A 17,138-nucleotide genomic window follows, 5' to 3' on the forward strand; every position below is an offset into this window, starting at 1 on the left:
ATTATTTATTTGAGTGATATACATTTTATTTCTATTATATACTTATTATATTTCAGGTTCATTTATACCGGCAATTGCATTGATAGGAGTAAATTTCTGTGGTTGCAACGCAGTGCTCATAATAACACTTCTATGCGTAGCAATGGCGTTTTTAGGTTTTTCTTTAGCTGGTTTTAATGTAACCCATGTGGATATGTGTCCTAACTTCGCAGGTAATCTACATTTGTTATTCTATTTTTTTAGAAAAATAATTATTTTTAACTTATTTTATTTTATAGCCGTTGTTGAACAATCGACTTAATTTTAAGTTTACAAATACCAATGTTCACCTCCGTAGGCTAGTAAATTTTATCCCTCTACAGAAGACAACAGTACTCCCGGATCAAATATTGGGAGAAATTAGCCTTCGTAGAGGACTTTTTGAGGGAACTAACTCACATTTGCGTTAGACGGAGCGGAAAACCGCTAAGCATTACCACGGTTGACCTGACGGTTAGGGGACTCCAACCAATGAACCATCTACCACTGAAGAATATTTTAAGCCAGCACTGCGGTCAGTGTGGATACTGTTTTCTAGCGGCACTTGTTTTTTATCACATTTGCATCACATCACAAGTCATTCATATAAAGTTAAACCTATTCACTTTCTTAAGTTATAAGGTGATGAAAATCCGTAATTTCAACGAAAATTTCGATTTATTTTTTATCATCCATACATTATTTTATAATCGAAATTGAACAGCCGACTCAAATCAGAGTTTATAACTTGTTCAACCCCGTAGTGCTATAATCTTGAACCCGACCCAGAAGGCAAGAGAACTTTCAGATCAAGTATTCAGGCAAACTAACCACGAGGGCTTCTTGATGAAACTTACCCGCGTTTGCGTTACGTGGAGAGGAGAACAACGAAAACCTACCTAGGTTAGTTCGACGGCAAGGGAATTCTAACCCAACGATCCGTCTGGCACTGACAATAATTCATGTTAGCGCTGTGGCGGTGTGCGAGCTGGGAGATAATCATATCAACCAGCCATTGCTGGGATTCTTGCCTGGGTGGCCTCGTTGGGAGGAGAACGCTTTATGCCCAGAGTCACCGTGATTCTATTATTTATATTTGAACATTAGTTCATTAGCTTTCCAAAATCCTTTAATTTTTGATACCTTATTTTTAGAAATGAAAATATAGTAGTTTTTCAGTATGCTGACAGATGAAATCGAAACCAGAAATAAACACCTAGAAACACAACTAAAATGTTTTTTTTTTTGTTTTTAGTATTTTAATCTTGTCGAGAAACTGCTACGAACAGTCTAACTTTAAAATTTTAACTGTAACTGTGGCGTGGCGGAAGTTTTGTAAACAGAAGGGAAATGATCGCCTCAGAGAGAAGAGGTTGATATGTTATGCTCATTTCAAAAAAGTTTAATGTTTCGTTATCAATTATGTTTCTTGTTACGTTTTGTGTTAAATATTAAATGTTTTAAAAAGAAATAGTTAATTCCTTTAATGGCAGAACTTGTTACTTTTTATTATTGACATCTTTTTATTTTTACAAGAGTAGCGATCCTTTTTAAAAGCGAAAGAAAAGCTTTCCATCTTCTCACCGGGAAAATTGAAGAACAACAGAAATTGCAGGTATTCCTGAAGGAACAACAAATTGTTGGCTGAAAGACTCTAGAGACCGCTGGCCTAATTACAAATTGATTCCAGATGAAAAGGTGATAAACTCTGAGAAGAAGAAAATTGTCGTGTCTTCTTTGAATAAAGAAAATGACGAATACTATCATCGAATTTCTTCGTACAAAGGAATAATAAGAATCACCGGTTGGATTTTAAGTTTTTTCAGAAATGCTAAGACGCCTAGTGATAAAAGATCTGGACAACTATGTGCTGAGGAACTGAAGAAGGCCGAACTTAAAATTCTGAAGAAAGTCCAGGATGAAGAATTCTTTGGAGGAACAGAAAACCAATTGAAGTCTCTAAAAATTATAACGGACAATGATGGTCTCCTAAGGGTTAAAACCAAAGTTTTCATGAGAATAGATGAAGAGGATTTTAGACTTCCACTACTTTTACCATCAAATCATCACGTGGTAAAAAGTCTAATAATCAGTAAACATCAAGAGTTAGGACATGCCGGAGTACCATTTTTAATGACTGCCTTAAGAGAAAATTATTGGATCTTAAAGAGTAGAAGAACCATAAAGAAAGCCATAAAGATGTGCGTTGTATGCCAAAGGTTCAATTCAAGACCAGCTAGTATTCCTGAAGGACCATTACCGGAAGATCGAGTAAAGGAAGCGTCTGTTTTTGAGATAATTGGTTTAGANAACAATCTAACTTTAAAATTTTAACTGTAACTGTAGCGAGGCGGAAGTTTTGTAAACAGTAGGGGAATGATCGCCTCAGAGAGAAGAGGTTGATATGTAATGCTCTTTTCAAAAAAGCTTAATGTTTCGTTATCAATTATGTTTCTTGTTACGTTTTGTGTTAAATATTAAATGTTTTAAAAAGAAATAGTTAATTCCTTTAATGGCAGAACTTGTTACTTTTTATTATTGACATCTTTTTATTTTTACAAGAGTAGCGATCCTTTTTAAAAGCGAAAGAAAAGCTTTCCATCTTCTCACCGGGAAAATTGAAGAACAACAGAAATTGCAGGTAAGGTAATTTTGCCTTTACCTTTAATTAAGAATTATTATTGAATTTAATTGAGTTGATTGATAAATAATTTTTTACAAATCTTTTATTTTATTTTGAATGAAATATGTTTCGAGACAAATAAATTATATATATTTATTTGAAGAAATTACATTTGAAACCGAAATGAAACTCTTGAAAACGAAACTAAAATGCAATGTTTTGAGTATTTTTATCTATTTATTTCTATTTTGAATAAATGCTATTTTAAGACAAATAAATTATATTATTGGAATAAATTTTATTATTTAAATAAATTATAATACAAAGCGAAATGATTTTCACGAAAACGAAACGAAAGTGGTTTTGTTATGTTTTGAGTATTTTAATCTTTTCAGTTATTTTGAATAAATTCTATTTTAAGAGAAATAAAATTCATTTGTAGAATTTTCAATAAACTAAATAGTTTTATGTTCAGAATTTTCTTGTACTTTTAATGCATTTTCAGTAGAGGGTTCATTTTGAAAAAAAGTTTTATTATTTTGCGTCAACATACATTACAAAAAAAGTTTATTATAAGATTTTGCATGCAAATTTTGTATTATCTTAGCAATGTTTTGTACTAAAAGATAAGGTCTAAGTGTGACTTGGTAATTTTTATCACGCTTTAAATAAGAATATTTAGAGCGTTTCTTTCATATATTTCGTTCTATTCCATTGTCTTTTCGACATTCCTTATAATAACAATGTGATTGCCAGTTCAAGACACTGGCAATCACATTGCTCATCTAGAGAAAAAGTTTTTTTGAAATGTAAGCATTAAAATTTGTTGTAGAGCTCTAAGTGTGGCATGAGTTTTCGAGCTCAAATTTGCCCTTAATTTAAAAAATATTTTATAATTTTTTTTAAACTCTACTTTAAATTTAAGTGAATTAAGTGATTTTACTAATGCTTACCAAATAAATAAATAAATAAAATTTCAACTAAGCCTTTTTTTCTTCAGAGAGATTGTGTTGAATTCAATCTGATATCTTTAAGGAAGAAATGAAACTATACATTTAATTAGTTTTTTTTTTGTTGTCTCGGATGGATGATTTTAAATGACGCATCTAAAATTAATTCATATAAAGTGAAGAGAAAAATATCATGCTTCTCATTAATTTTGTTCTAATCGTGAATATTATCTCATCCTCGCATTTTCCTGTTTGCTCGTATTAACCCGGGAGTATTTCAAATTTACTTCCCCCCATGCATTATTGTAATCATATATCATGATACTAATAACTATAATTATGTGATCGTTTAATAGTTACATATTTAAAGTGACATAATTATTTATAGTGATAATAAGAAGTGTTTTAAAACTACTATAATTATTCTTGCTGACATAGGAGTCTCATTATACTCAGAAAATAAAGCGCCTATTCATCAAAAAGTCCTCCACGAAGGCAAATTTCCCTTAATGCTTGATCTAAGAGTTCCCTTGTCTTCTGGATTGGGCTCAAGTTACAAGGGTACGGAGTAGAACATCAGCAGTCGTAAACCCTAAATTTTGTCGGCTGTTCAACAACTGTTATAAAATATTTTTTAAAAAAAGTATAAAACAACAGTGCATAAAATGTAGAAGTTATCTACACTGTATTTTTTTCTAACGATTAAATGCAATATTATACACTTGTTCATTATTTGCAAAACTGTAGTTTTCTTTTAAAATTAAGAGCTTCAGCAATAGATATACCCGATATTCTAAGGACTGATGTTATTCAAAGTAAAGTGTCACTGTCCGGTATTCCCTACATTGATCTTTTCTCAATGAACCTTAATACAGCATTGTTTGTGTAACAGTCATTGATTATTATTAATAATCTAATAAGTCATTAAAATAAAAATTTTGTTTCACAAAAACTTATATTTATAGAATGTCTTTTTCTTATCATCAACTTATTTTTGTTGAAAGTATCTTAAACTATATAGATGAAAAAAACTTTTTTTTTATGTGACGGTAATCATAACACATTGCTGACCGGCAACTTTTCTGTAAATTACCCCAGGCATATTGTTTTGAAAACGATTGTGGAAGTAAAACAATATAAATAAGCTTTAAGAACTTTTAATTTTTAATGCCGTATGATAAGAAGTATAACAATCACCTACGTGTAATGGTACACCATAAGTTTTGCAAAAATAAGTGGTTTCGTAAAGTTATAATAAATTAGTAGAGAATTAAATAGTAAAATTTGAAAAGTGAGGAAAATTACGCCCACTTTTTAAAATAGTCACCACGAGATCACTGCTAACGAAAACACGAGTTAACTCGTGATCGGTCACCAACGCTTGGCCACGAAAACACGAGTTAACTCGTGACCGGTCAGCAATGTGTTAAGATTCTAATCATTATAATTTCGAGACTTACCACCAATATAGAGATTCACTAGCAAATGATTTAATTTCAACTACCTGAAAAGGAACGATTTTCAATTACTGTTTCAAAATAGGAAGGCCTCAAACGATACAAAACCCTCTCAACAAGGATTATTTCTGAGGTTGACTTTCATCTTAACATTTTTTAGACAGGCATTTTAGCTAGAATAGAAAACGCCAGAAAAAGAAAATTAAATCTTAAACGAAATCAAAGACCATGCATCTTTCAAACTTGCGTTCGTCTTACAGAAACAACGTTGAGAGGGGAACGTCACTGTTTGCAAACTGGGGCTCTATTGGTGGTAAACCCTTTCCGAATCAACAAATTTCGATTAAAAATTCTTCTTAGGCAAGTGCGAAATTAGAATTATTTTTGCTCTTAGTTATTTAAAGGACAGTGACCTTCCAGCTCGCAAGCTCAGTAATTTTAAATGAGTTCTCACTGGTCGAATTTTTTTACGACAGCTGTTAGTTTACCGTTTCTGGCACAGAAAACGACTAAGATTAATGAATATTAATACTAATATTGTCAAGAAATAAACTTATCATATACAACAATCCGAAGTATGTCATCATTTCTACTAATGAGGTAACAGTACAGTCTGTATTTCTAGAGTATTCCTTTAATAAAACTTTTTGAATTCTCTTTTTCTTTTGCTGAGAGGCATCACCTCCTGCATGAAGAAGCCTCCACACTGTCTTTTATAAGTAGTCCGCGCAGACTGTTTAAAAAGTGAACCACTCGTGCGCATGAACCCAAAACCTTTTATAAAAGTAATTGAGAGAAATTTATCTTATATATTTGAGAATTGAATCTGTAGTGGTTGACAAGTGAATACCAAGTGATTACCAATAATATTCATAAATAAAATAAATTTTTAGTCATATATTTTTTACTACTTTCTTATTTTAACTATATTCTGTATTAAATGACTCGCTCAGTAAGTGGATAACCTTCACAGTGGTCTAATCGACTACCTATGAAAAACCGTGTGGAGACTTTCAGTTATAGGAGGCGTTGTGAGAGGTCACGCGCGCGCACTTAGAATCTACAGTATTCTCTTCCGGATGCCCCTGACAGGGGGGGGGCAGAGTTAAGCTTTGATCACTGTCTGCGGTCAGTAAGCGGGTGGGTGACTACTTTGATCTGCCTGCTTAGGGATCGAGGGGGTGCTGTATCGGTCCTTGTGAAACTGCTCTACCGTGAAGTGCTGGACTTCACGCACAGGTCGCCGTGCTACCAAAGCAGGGGAGCCATCCCCACTGCAGAGAATCAAAATTACGATGGCATGTCTTCGGATCATCCTCTAGGATGTTTCCCAGACCGTCGCCAAAAGCCCATTGTGCAGTTCTAGTGCAACGAAAATAAAGTACCTACCACAGACAGTGGTCGTTTTAAAAATTTAAAAATCTTTATTTCATAAAAATTTCTTCCTCGACAATTCATTTTTTGTATTGGAATATTGCATTTTTTTTAATACAATTCTGGAATTAACGAGAAAAATTATTATTACTATTCTTCTTACTTTTTTGTGATTTTTTTGGGTCGGAATATATTGAGCGCGTTTCAAAATATCCTATTTATTCTTATTATGAACATTTTAAAATGTCTGAATTAAATCTAACAACATTTTTGATATTTCTAGTAGTCTTCACTTTAGTAGTAGTCTTCACGTAGTAATAAAAACGTTGTAGCAAAATGAATAAAAAATTTTGAGTTGTATAATGAAATGAAATTTTCTTTTATGTGTTTAGGTACTATGTATGCAGTAACAAATTCAGTGGCAAACACTGCCGGCGTCTTTGGTCCAATGAGTGTCGGATTTTTTACCTTCAGAGGCGTAAGTACTTGCTTAACACTTACTCTTATCAGAGTTAACGGAAAGTTCTGCCCGCGCAAGTATACGCAGGAATGAAACAGTTCCGCTTTCTGCAAATGTTTTAATAAATTTGTAGCGAATTAAATATTAACCCTTTGCACTCGAGAGCTGACTGTCAGTCACCTCTGTCAATTATAAATTACCCACCACTCTAAATGTGAATTTCTTTTCACCTTAATGGTCAGTTACCACTTCATTCAGTGATCTCCGGGTATTAAAAGGTAAGATCGTAAAAACTCTTTCAAAATGTTAGTGGTTGCGTCCAATTTTTTGACTGTTAAAAAGACTTCGAGTGCAAAGGGTTAACCCTTTGCACTGTCAGTCACCACTGTCGCCTATAAATTACCCACTACTCTAATTGTAAAGTTTTTTTTCATTTTAATGTTTAGTTACCATTTCATTCTGTGATCTTTGGCTATTACGAGGTAAGGTTGTGAAAAATCTTTCAAAATGTTAGTGGTTGCATCCATTTTTTGACTGTCAAAAGGATTTCGAGTGCAAAGGGTTAAAACTTGCAAAATAAGGATAATTACGCTCACTCCTTAAAAGAGTCACTGGAAGATAACTCCATAGTCATTGTCAAAGTCACTGGATATTTGATAGCCTGGCATTTAGCTCGATTCTCAGCTTCTATGTAATTGGTAAGTCACGAAATCTAAAAACTTATGTTGTGTCTCTGTTTACGCTAAAATCTGAATATTGGTATAAGCTCCGTATTTGACGCGAATCGCCACCAACCGATTCATTTAAACTAGGTAATCATGTAGATTACTAATGTCATGAAGATTACTAAACTTATGATGGGTTCTTTATTCAAGGTCTAATTTTACAGTTATTAAAAAAAAAATTATACAAGAAAGTATTATGGTATTACAAATGGTAATGTTCTAGCTTAAAGGGACACTGCATAGACGTATGCCAACTACTCCACCTTCGACAAAGAATTTTTTAAAGCGGTAGAGAATGAAAAACAAAAACTTACTTAATTTTGTCAATATTTTAAAGGTTCGCTAAGAAATAATTCAAATTAAATGACATGTTATAAGATTGTTTAGGTTATTAAAGTGCAGGAGTGGACAACTGACCCAAAAATTAACATAAATTTCTCTATCCAGAAATCGGAGCCAGTTGGCATCTCTGCAACAAAACAAAAGAGCATATGCATACATATTCAAGCTTGTAACGAAAGTATCCTAAGCTATACATTTGCATACCTACCAACTTGAATGGTCGATGAAAAAGATTTCACAAAGTGGCAGGAAAACAACTATAAAAGTTAGAAATATTATGTAAATATTAAACTGCTTCAACATTTCAGAGCCGAGTAACTATCAGTTAATCTTAAACTGTATAAAATATTTGGGCACCTGAGGCCGCTTGCGGCCCTTTTCCCATTCATCTTTAGCTTGATCTTTGTGGTGCTTCGATGAGGCTGTGGAATGTAAATGAGGTAAAGAGTAACTATCAGATCGATCACATCTATGCGTTTTTTTTTTAATTATTGAATTATCATGGTAGTTTGAAATTTGTTTTGAAACTTCAAATTTGAAGGTTTAACCATTCAATGCGCCATTTATTTCTAGTAAAGGTAAATTAAAGTATTTTTGGAATTGAAATTGATCTAAGAATAGTAATTGATACAAGGAAAAAAACTAATTTAGCTTATAAAAAATTAATCTAAATTTTAATGCTATTTGTTTTCGTGGTAAGTATATTTATCACGACCTATTAGGAACTTATTGACTTTTATTTTTCGTTATTTATAAAATAAATTTTATAACTGCTAAAAACTTTAAAGGGAATTATGTATTTTATAACTTTTATACGTTTTCTTAAACTAACAAATGGTTACCAAATTTATTCAAACCCACTTCAAGAAAGTTGAAGTTATTAACAAGTGGAAACCTAAATTAAAAGTGGTAAAAAAGTTTACCATGGACTTTAAAAGTGGTGGTAAGTATACTTACCACGGCCTTCGAAAGGGTTAATACTCCGAAATACTATGATGCTGCTACCAGTAAGAAATTTTTTTCTCAACTCTCGTATAAGTTGGCAGCTAAATGTTGATACATACATTTCCGCTTTGTGGCCCTGGTGCCCAGCTAGCATAACTAAAGGAGAAAAGCATAAATACATTTGAAGGTAAATAACTATCTGCTATGTAAAAAAACGGCCATGTTCTTTCTCGTAAAGTATTTTAACCCTTTCGCACCGGACGGGACAAGTGCTGTCCCAATCTGGTAAACTTTTGATATTACGGCTCGGCTGGGACAACATATGTCCCAGTTACTAAAAAATATCTAGGACCGAAAATAACGCCCACTTTGGTCTCCAAACAATTTTAAGGTCGTCTCATCGTTTTGAGTCCATCGTGTCAATCATTCCCAATCTAATCAAGCGAGCGACATTTTGCTCCGGAGAGCGAATAAATATTTTCGAGTGGTAGTTAATTAATTCTAATTTTTGTTTTAATGAATTCAATTTATTAGGCTTTAAGCCACCACTATTTCTAAATAATTCGAAGGCTTCTTCCTCTGTTGAAGAGTCGAAAGAGAATTTACCCTGATAACAATTTGAGACAGCTCGCTTATATTATTGAGTGTTCTGAAATTGAAAACACTGAGTCCACATTCGAGGAAAGCACCGAAGAGGAGTCCGACAATGAAGTCGTTTCACCCAATAACAATGATTTGGTTGATAATGAAGTTGAGCTCCAGAATCAGAATCCACCATCATTATCATGGTGTCATCCAACTAACTTTGCACCACGAATGCCGCTAGTTACTAGTTAGCGAGACTTTTCAATGTTGGAAACCATTTCCCCCAATTGAGGGAATAAACGTGCTGAAGATGTGCATGGTGCGCAAAAATGAATAAAGAAGCACGCTCGAAAATAGTGTGCACTTCTAGCAACGTAGCACTGTGAGCAAGAACTGCTTCTAACCCTACCATACCCTCAAGAAACCCAGACTTTAGATACTATTGTTCCTCCACTACTTTCAATTTTTTCAATTTTTTACCGTTCTTATTTTATAACTGTTAATTTCGAAAAGTGTTTATAAATAAATATGTTAATAAAACATTTTAACGCAAATGTACATGAAAATGTTAATAAAAAAACGTTGCCTAAAATAATCATCAAAATGTTAAGTAAAATGTCAATAAAAATGAGTTATTGACTCTAGAATTCCTGCCGGGACATACCCTGTCCCGGGGTTTAGATGCTTTGGGCTTACGGCGGGACATATGCAGTCCCATCAATGAAGCTTGTGAAATCACTGTTATTGATGGTGCGCTTTTATGGGGACGTTTATGCGTCTCCAAGACCTTCAACCTTTTAGGCATGAAAGTTATTTTATCTAATAATAGCTTGGAGGAGAAGTAACTGATCCCGGCAATGGGGTGCACTAGGACTGATTTTTCGCCGTATTGAAAAGGTTAAAGTAGACCTAATACACTATCTGGTCAAAAGTATCCGGACACCCTATTGTTATGGTGGTAGACGCATAATGGTGTGGGATGCTTCTCGTGTCTTGGTCTAAGTCCGTTAGTTCCTATGATAGGACTAATAAACTCTGAGATGTATATAGACAATGCTGCACTCCCAACTCTGTGGCAATATTTCGGGGAAGACCCATTTCTCTTCCAGTCGGATAACTGCTCCATTCACACATCGAGACTTGAAAAACTGGACTGGCCTTTTCAGAGCCCCAATCTGAATCTCACAGAACACTTTTGGGACAAATTAGAGCAGAGATTATGTAACCAACCTCACTGCAAGCTCTAACTTAATCTGCGATAGAAGATAATGCCTATCAAAAACTGGTGTAAAGTTTTCTCAGGTGTGTATCGTCGATACAAAAGGGGGACCAACATCATTTTAATGTGGGCCTAAGGACGTTATAAATCCATATCACTGGGTGTCCGGATGCTTTTGGCCGGATAGTGTATATACTTTGAAATATTAATCCACATTACATAGCAGCCTATCCGGAAGTTCTAGTTTTCCCAGAATATTCAAAGCGGTAGCTAATCAGAGGTGCCAACTTGCTCCGGACAGCAAATATATATTTTAAAGTGGTAGTTAATCAATTTTGATTCGTGATTTAATAAATTTAATTTAGTAGTTTTCTATCCACCACTATTTCTAAATAATTCGTTGGCTTGTATAATTCACCACTATGTTGTACTTAGATCATGCATCACCTTTTAAAAAGCATGAAAAAATAGTAAAATATTTGCAATATTTACTTGTAGTAATTTACCGTTTTTTTTAATTATTTTAGCGCTTCCGGATCAGTTGGCTTTTCTGGCTAATTGACAAATTAAGTTAAACTTATTGCGTATATTTTAGATCACATAAAAAAACGTCTTTCATGAATGCCTCAGGCGACTAAAAATGTAAAAAGTGAAGAGTGATAAAAAGCAAAATTCTACTAAAATAGATTAAAATTAGCAACTTTTTCAAGCATATTTTCAAATAATTTTATTTTGCCTTAAATATGAATAATTTACAATGTGCTAGTAAAGAGTGAATAATTAAATAATAAAATGAATTGAGTTTTAACCACTGCTTACATTTCTAGTCATCTCTGCACCTCTAATAGGGTTTCTTTTTATCAATGTTTAACAGGGCTCCTGGAAATTTTTTTTAAGTGGTATCAAAAGTGATGTATATCTAGATATTTTAAGCTGTCACACAATAAATATTTAATTTAAAGGAAATATATATGGGTGAAAAAAATAACTCGGGTACATAATTGCGGGATTCGAAAATGAAAGATAAATGTGAGCATTTTTCAGTCCCCTTGAAAAATCTTACCTACCATTCATTTACTTTTTCCAAGTCGTGGGAGCCGTGTTCAAGTTATTTGCATATAGTGGTGGACAAAATTATTCTGAAACAAATTTATTAAATATATAATAAAAGTTGAATAATAAAATTTACTACCATTTTAAATATTAAAATAAAAGATTTATAATAAATCGAAAAAACCAATCAATTACTCAAATTAATTACGATATCAACAAAACTTTTCTTGATTTACAAATTGTGAAACTAAATTGCAAATTTTATAAAAAGGCCATAAATTGTGACACCGCAGTTTTTAATGAATTTTTTACTTTTTAAAACTTGCGATAAAACATAAGTTTCAATACAGTGGCATACCTGCCAGCTCTTCCGGAAGATTTTATATTCATATTTAAAGTGGTAGTAAAGATATACTATTTTTTCTATCATAAACTTAATTTTTAAATGATTTTGATCACCACTATTCTTACAAAAATTAAGCACGTATATTAATATGCGTTACTATCATGGTTGTCAACTTAAGTTTTCTCAAATACAACTTATTTGTTTGCTTAAAATTGAAGTTTTAATTTCATTTTAATACCACTGGGAAAAATGATAATGGAAGGGATTAAAAGTTGGCAGGTATGCAGTGGCAGCTTATTTTTGTAGTGACGTAACTTTATCTAAAATACAAATATTTAATTTACTTTTCATTCCAATTACGAGAAAGAGATATTTTTAAAGATAAAATTTCAAGATAAATAGAAAATGAGCCACTAACAGCCTCAGGCGTATTTAATTTTAATGATGATGAGATAAATTGTGAAAATAATTATGGTGAGATAAATTTTGATGATTAAAGATAAATTTTGATGATGAAGAAACTACTCAGCGATACTGAAAATACATCCATAAAAAGGTGGTAGATCCACCGGCAAAGAAGCCACTGATGACTAAAAATGTTAAAAGTGGTGATTATAAGAAAGCGGAAATCTATTATAAGTTATTAAATTGCGCAAATTATTCTGGTGCTTTCCTCTCAGTTTACCATCAAAATTCAGAGCAGACATTGTTTTCGTTTTAAATAATGAATAAGTATTATAACGTATGACAGGGTGGAAGTTATGCTTGAATAATCAAATAAATTGAAATTCAGTTTTTACATCTTTAAACGCCTGTTTCATTCCAGCGTCTGCTACATATGAATTCAATTTTTTTAATGCAGTGAGTGATGACTTCAGATCTAAATAAAGAAAAAAGAATTATTAACACATTGAATGCCATGGAGGTCACCGGTGACCGGCACTGAGTTTGTTCGTAGCACCACGAGGATCACCAGTGCCCGGCGAATCCAAGATTATTAGAGACACATAATTCGAGTAAATTTTAATTTTTTTTAATATTATTATCGTTACTGAAATGGCTTGAAGAAATTAATGGAATATAGAACATACAAAAATAGTTTTATTTATGCACACAGAGATTTCAAAGCGATAGTTTATTAATTGTGATTCTTGGTTTATTAAATTCAATTTAGTAGATTTTTTTTCCTCCACTATTTCTAAACAATACGTAGGCTTATATAATTCACCACATGTACTTTAAAATGCCATGCAAAACCTTGTAAAAAACTAGCAAAATCTGTCAAATGTTTGCAAATTTATTTAGTAGTTATTTACCGTTCGGCCAGACCGGCAATCCATTAAAAATTAGACAATGTGTTTAGGTATTATAGCAGTCAAAAACTATCTGAAAGAAAAATGTTAATTGAAAAGTAGATACCACTTCTGACTGTTTTGAAAGAGAAACCATAATTCAAAAGAACTTCGCACTTCAAGTGGAATAGGGTACCTGAGCCAAATATGATCTTTGTCCATTCATCATGTCTATAATGGTGAGTGAGATTGGGAAATTGTGTAAAAAGATCTTATACAAAAAAATGTGAGGATATCTTTACTTCTTTCGTTTAGGCTGGATGTAACGATTGTTGAAATGAATGTAGAATATTGAAGAGTTGATTATCACTGAAAAATTGCGTCGAAATCGGTCTGTTGTATCAATCTCCATCTAAGTTTTGGTACTGAAAAATGTCATTAAAGCTTGCTCTATTGCATTTTAAAGCTTTGAGAGAAAAATATCTAGTTTAAATTGTCAACGTGGTAGTCGAGCCTGTTTATTTTATGATCTTTATGGGGTCTTTCTTTCGGGGGAACTTTCTTGCACTAGTTACTTTTTTTTCAGAAGTTAATTTTGAAAAGTGCCCAGTTCCTTTATTTGCGTTTTTGACTTGTTGACCCATGCTGATGATGCATATGAAAAGCTTAATGGACGAAGCAGGTCAGTGCAAGGCTGCCAACTCTCTATGCTTTTAACACATTGCTGACCGGTCACGAGTTAACTCGTGTTTTGGTTATCAGTGATCTCGTGGTGACTATTTTAAAAAGTGGGCGTAATTTTCCTTACTTTTCAAGTTTTACTATTTAATTCTATACCAATTTATCATATATTTACGAAATACGCTATATTTGCAAAATTTGTGGTACATCATTACACATAGGTGATTTCTAAATTTCTATCATACGGCATTAAAAATTCAAAAAATTTTAAAGTTTATTTTTATTGATTTACTTCCACACCCGCTTTCAAAGCTATAGCCGGGCACATGGGGTAATTTTCAGAAAAGATGCCGGTAAGCAATGTGTTATGAAAGATTTCTTCAAGTGGTAGCTAAATTTAATGTATTATTGTTTGTTTCGTAAGTGCATATGAGATGCTACTTGAATCCATCTCTCTCGCTTTTAATTTTTTCGTGACAGAAGTAGACTTCTTTGAAACGACGCCACTAAACAGTGCATTGTGCCGCACATTGCATGTTACGATATCTTGTTACATTATACCTATGCAGCTAGAAAATACTTCATTCTGAAATAAGCCAGACAGAAGATGCCGGCTAATTATGGCGCTAGTTCACGCCGGTCATCTGATGGATGTCGGCTTATTAAGGAGCACGTACAAACAGGCTATTGCATGGCTGTTTGATAAATATTACGCCCGTGCACACAAATCATCGGCTGATGCCGGTTAATTACAGCACTCGTACACACAAGTCATCTTGTGGATTCCGGCTAATTAGAATTATCATACACTCAAGTCATCGGGTGGAGGTCGGTCAATTACAGCGTTCGTGTAAACGAGTCATCGGTCGGATACCGGCTAGTTACAGTCCTTATGCACACAAGTCAGCGTAATGGTTGGCAGCTCTGTACATAACATTTTCAAGGGTATTTAGTGCTGTTGTCGTTGACCATTAAGGTTATGGGGGTGCGATTGTTCTAGTTTTCCAGTGGCGCCATCTATGGCTAAGAATTCGATTTCTCCCACACCCATCTATAGTGTGGTTCAATACATACAGTCATTCATTCATCCACGGATCGAATTTTTGACCTGAACCAGAGAATAATTAGTCTCCAATCCAATATTCCCAGAGGTATAATTTGCTATGGAAACATGAAGGACTATTTGACCTGGCAGATTTAACGTACGCCAGTCACCATTTACTACACGGGGAGTCTTCGGCCGGCGGGATTCGAGTTCCCGATCTCATGAAAATGAGTCCAGCGCCCTACCAACCAGGCTANAAGCGACGATAGGATCAATTCTATAAATAAAAGCCAATTTTTATAATAAAATATAATATTATAGTATGAAATCTCTATAAATACATTTTAGAGAGTATAATAATATTATATTTATGTAAAAATCGTTTTATCTGAATAAATGGCTCAGATTTATCTGAGTATGTCAGAAAGAGTATGTCACATTTAATGTATATCACAAAGAAACAATTTCATGTTCACGATTTTTTCTTGCCTTTTTAGGGTGTAAAAAAGAAGAAAATTCATGTAGAAATAGTGTGCCCACCAATTTTTTTTTGGCCGCCTAATTGGCGTTTATTTGTAGAATTACTCACACATAAAAGTTAAAAATGATTGAAAAACAAAGTTTATACTTCCCGTACGAAGTTTGTCTGCAAAACTCTTACGAATGTTAAAATTACGCGCAAATTTAAACACAAATCACATTAATTAAACTTTCTAGAATATTAGGCTGTTCTAGAATATTAGGCTTTCGTTAGCATAACATTAGAGGAGAGATACACCGGAAGTTCTCTAAATTTTTTCCGGTTTTGGAAAGCTTGTTATTTTTTACATTCAGTCAACCACCTATTACATCCAGGAAACTGGTCACCATCGAATAGCGATAGAACGGGTACGAAAAATTCGAATCCAAAAACCGCGTTTCAGTTCCATAAGGGTGGTATCCGTAACACGGTGGATTCAGCTACTGTGGCAATGTTTGAAAAGTGATAAAGTTTGCAATCCATACTAACAGATTTGCCGAGATTCTGGGGGTTGTTGCTGCCATTTAGCATTTTGGATTTCATGATGAGATTTTTGAACTTGAGATTTAAAAATTAGTGAGCTTAACAATGGATTAATGATTTTTATAATTTTTCAATACTTGAAATTCATATTAATGCTTGTCTCTTCCTATATAAATGCTTGTCTCTTCCTGTTATGTTTATTAATTTATGATTTATATGCTTTTCTCATGGTATGTGTATATATTTGTCCAAGCTATTTTCTGGTAAGAATCGTAAAAACGACATTTTGGCGTTAGTGGCAAGCGTCAGCGTGTCATTTTGGTGTTGGCGGCATTTTTCAAAATCACGCTAAGCGTGTAACGTACACTAAAAGTTTACAAAATAAAATTGGTTCCGTATTAAAAAGTTTTATGTTTACTTTATTTTCAGCCTACTCTAGCTAACTGGAGTAATGTCTTCTACACAGCGGCTGGTGTCTACTTAGTGAGTGGTACTTTATTTGCGGTATTTGGAACTGCTGAATTACAGCCATGGGAATCAACAAAGAGTGATTTGAAGAAACCAGAAATGTATCCAGATAATGTGATACATGTTGACGACTTAAATGAGCCTACATGAGAACTCTTAATATTTTATTTTAAATTTATATCTAAACAGAGTTACATCCCACCCACCTCTTCTTGGAGGAAAAACTGCATTCTACTAAATTGTATCTCATATATTTATTGAAATCATGTCGCAATAACAGTATAATTAAAAAAAGGTCTGTCGAATTGTTCATTTATTTCAATTTGGTAGTACATATCCAGTCCGTTTCAGAATTAATAATCAAAGATCTGCGCATGCGTCAGCTCTGATGAAATGCGCACGCATCCGTGAAGAAATATCAAATTTACGTAAGTGAAGAGATTTAGCAAACATTCGTAAATTAGAAACGGTAACGTAGTGAAATATCAACTTTAATTGTAGAATCTTAACTTTGTCCACAAAATCAAAACAAACATTCACAATGGATGTAAA

At 33.3% G+C, this 17,138-nt stretch overlaps 1 protein-coding gene across 1 annotated transcript in view; it reads left to right on the plus strand.

Moving 5' to 3' along the window:
- LOC110282098 (putative inorganic phosphate cotransporter) overlaps nt 1–16,888 on the plus strand; it is a 32,429-nt gene extending 15,541 nt beyond the window's left edge. The window contains exons 8-10 of the mRNA XM_071186065.1: nt 57–212; nt 6,815–6,900; nt 16,548–16,888. Of these exons, the coding sequence (XP_071042166.1) occupies nt 57–212; nt 6,815–6,900; nt 16,548–16,736 (431 nt within the window). The 3' untranslated portion in view covers nt 16,737–16,888. The remainder of the gene's footprint in view (nt 1–56; nt 213–6,814; nt 6,901–16,547) is intronic.
- The last annotated feature ends 250 nt before the right edge of the window (nt 16,889–17,138 follow it).

Source organism: Parasteatoda tepidariorum, chromosome 10 (assembly GCF_043381705.1).
Source record: "Parasteatoda tepidariorum isolate YZ-2023 chromosome 10, CAS_Ptep_4.0, whole genome shotgun sequence".
In the NCBI taxonomy this organism is placed as follows: Eukaryota; Metazoa; Arthropoda; class Arachnida; order Araneae; family Theridiidae; genus Parasteatoda; species Parasteatoda tepidariorum.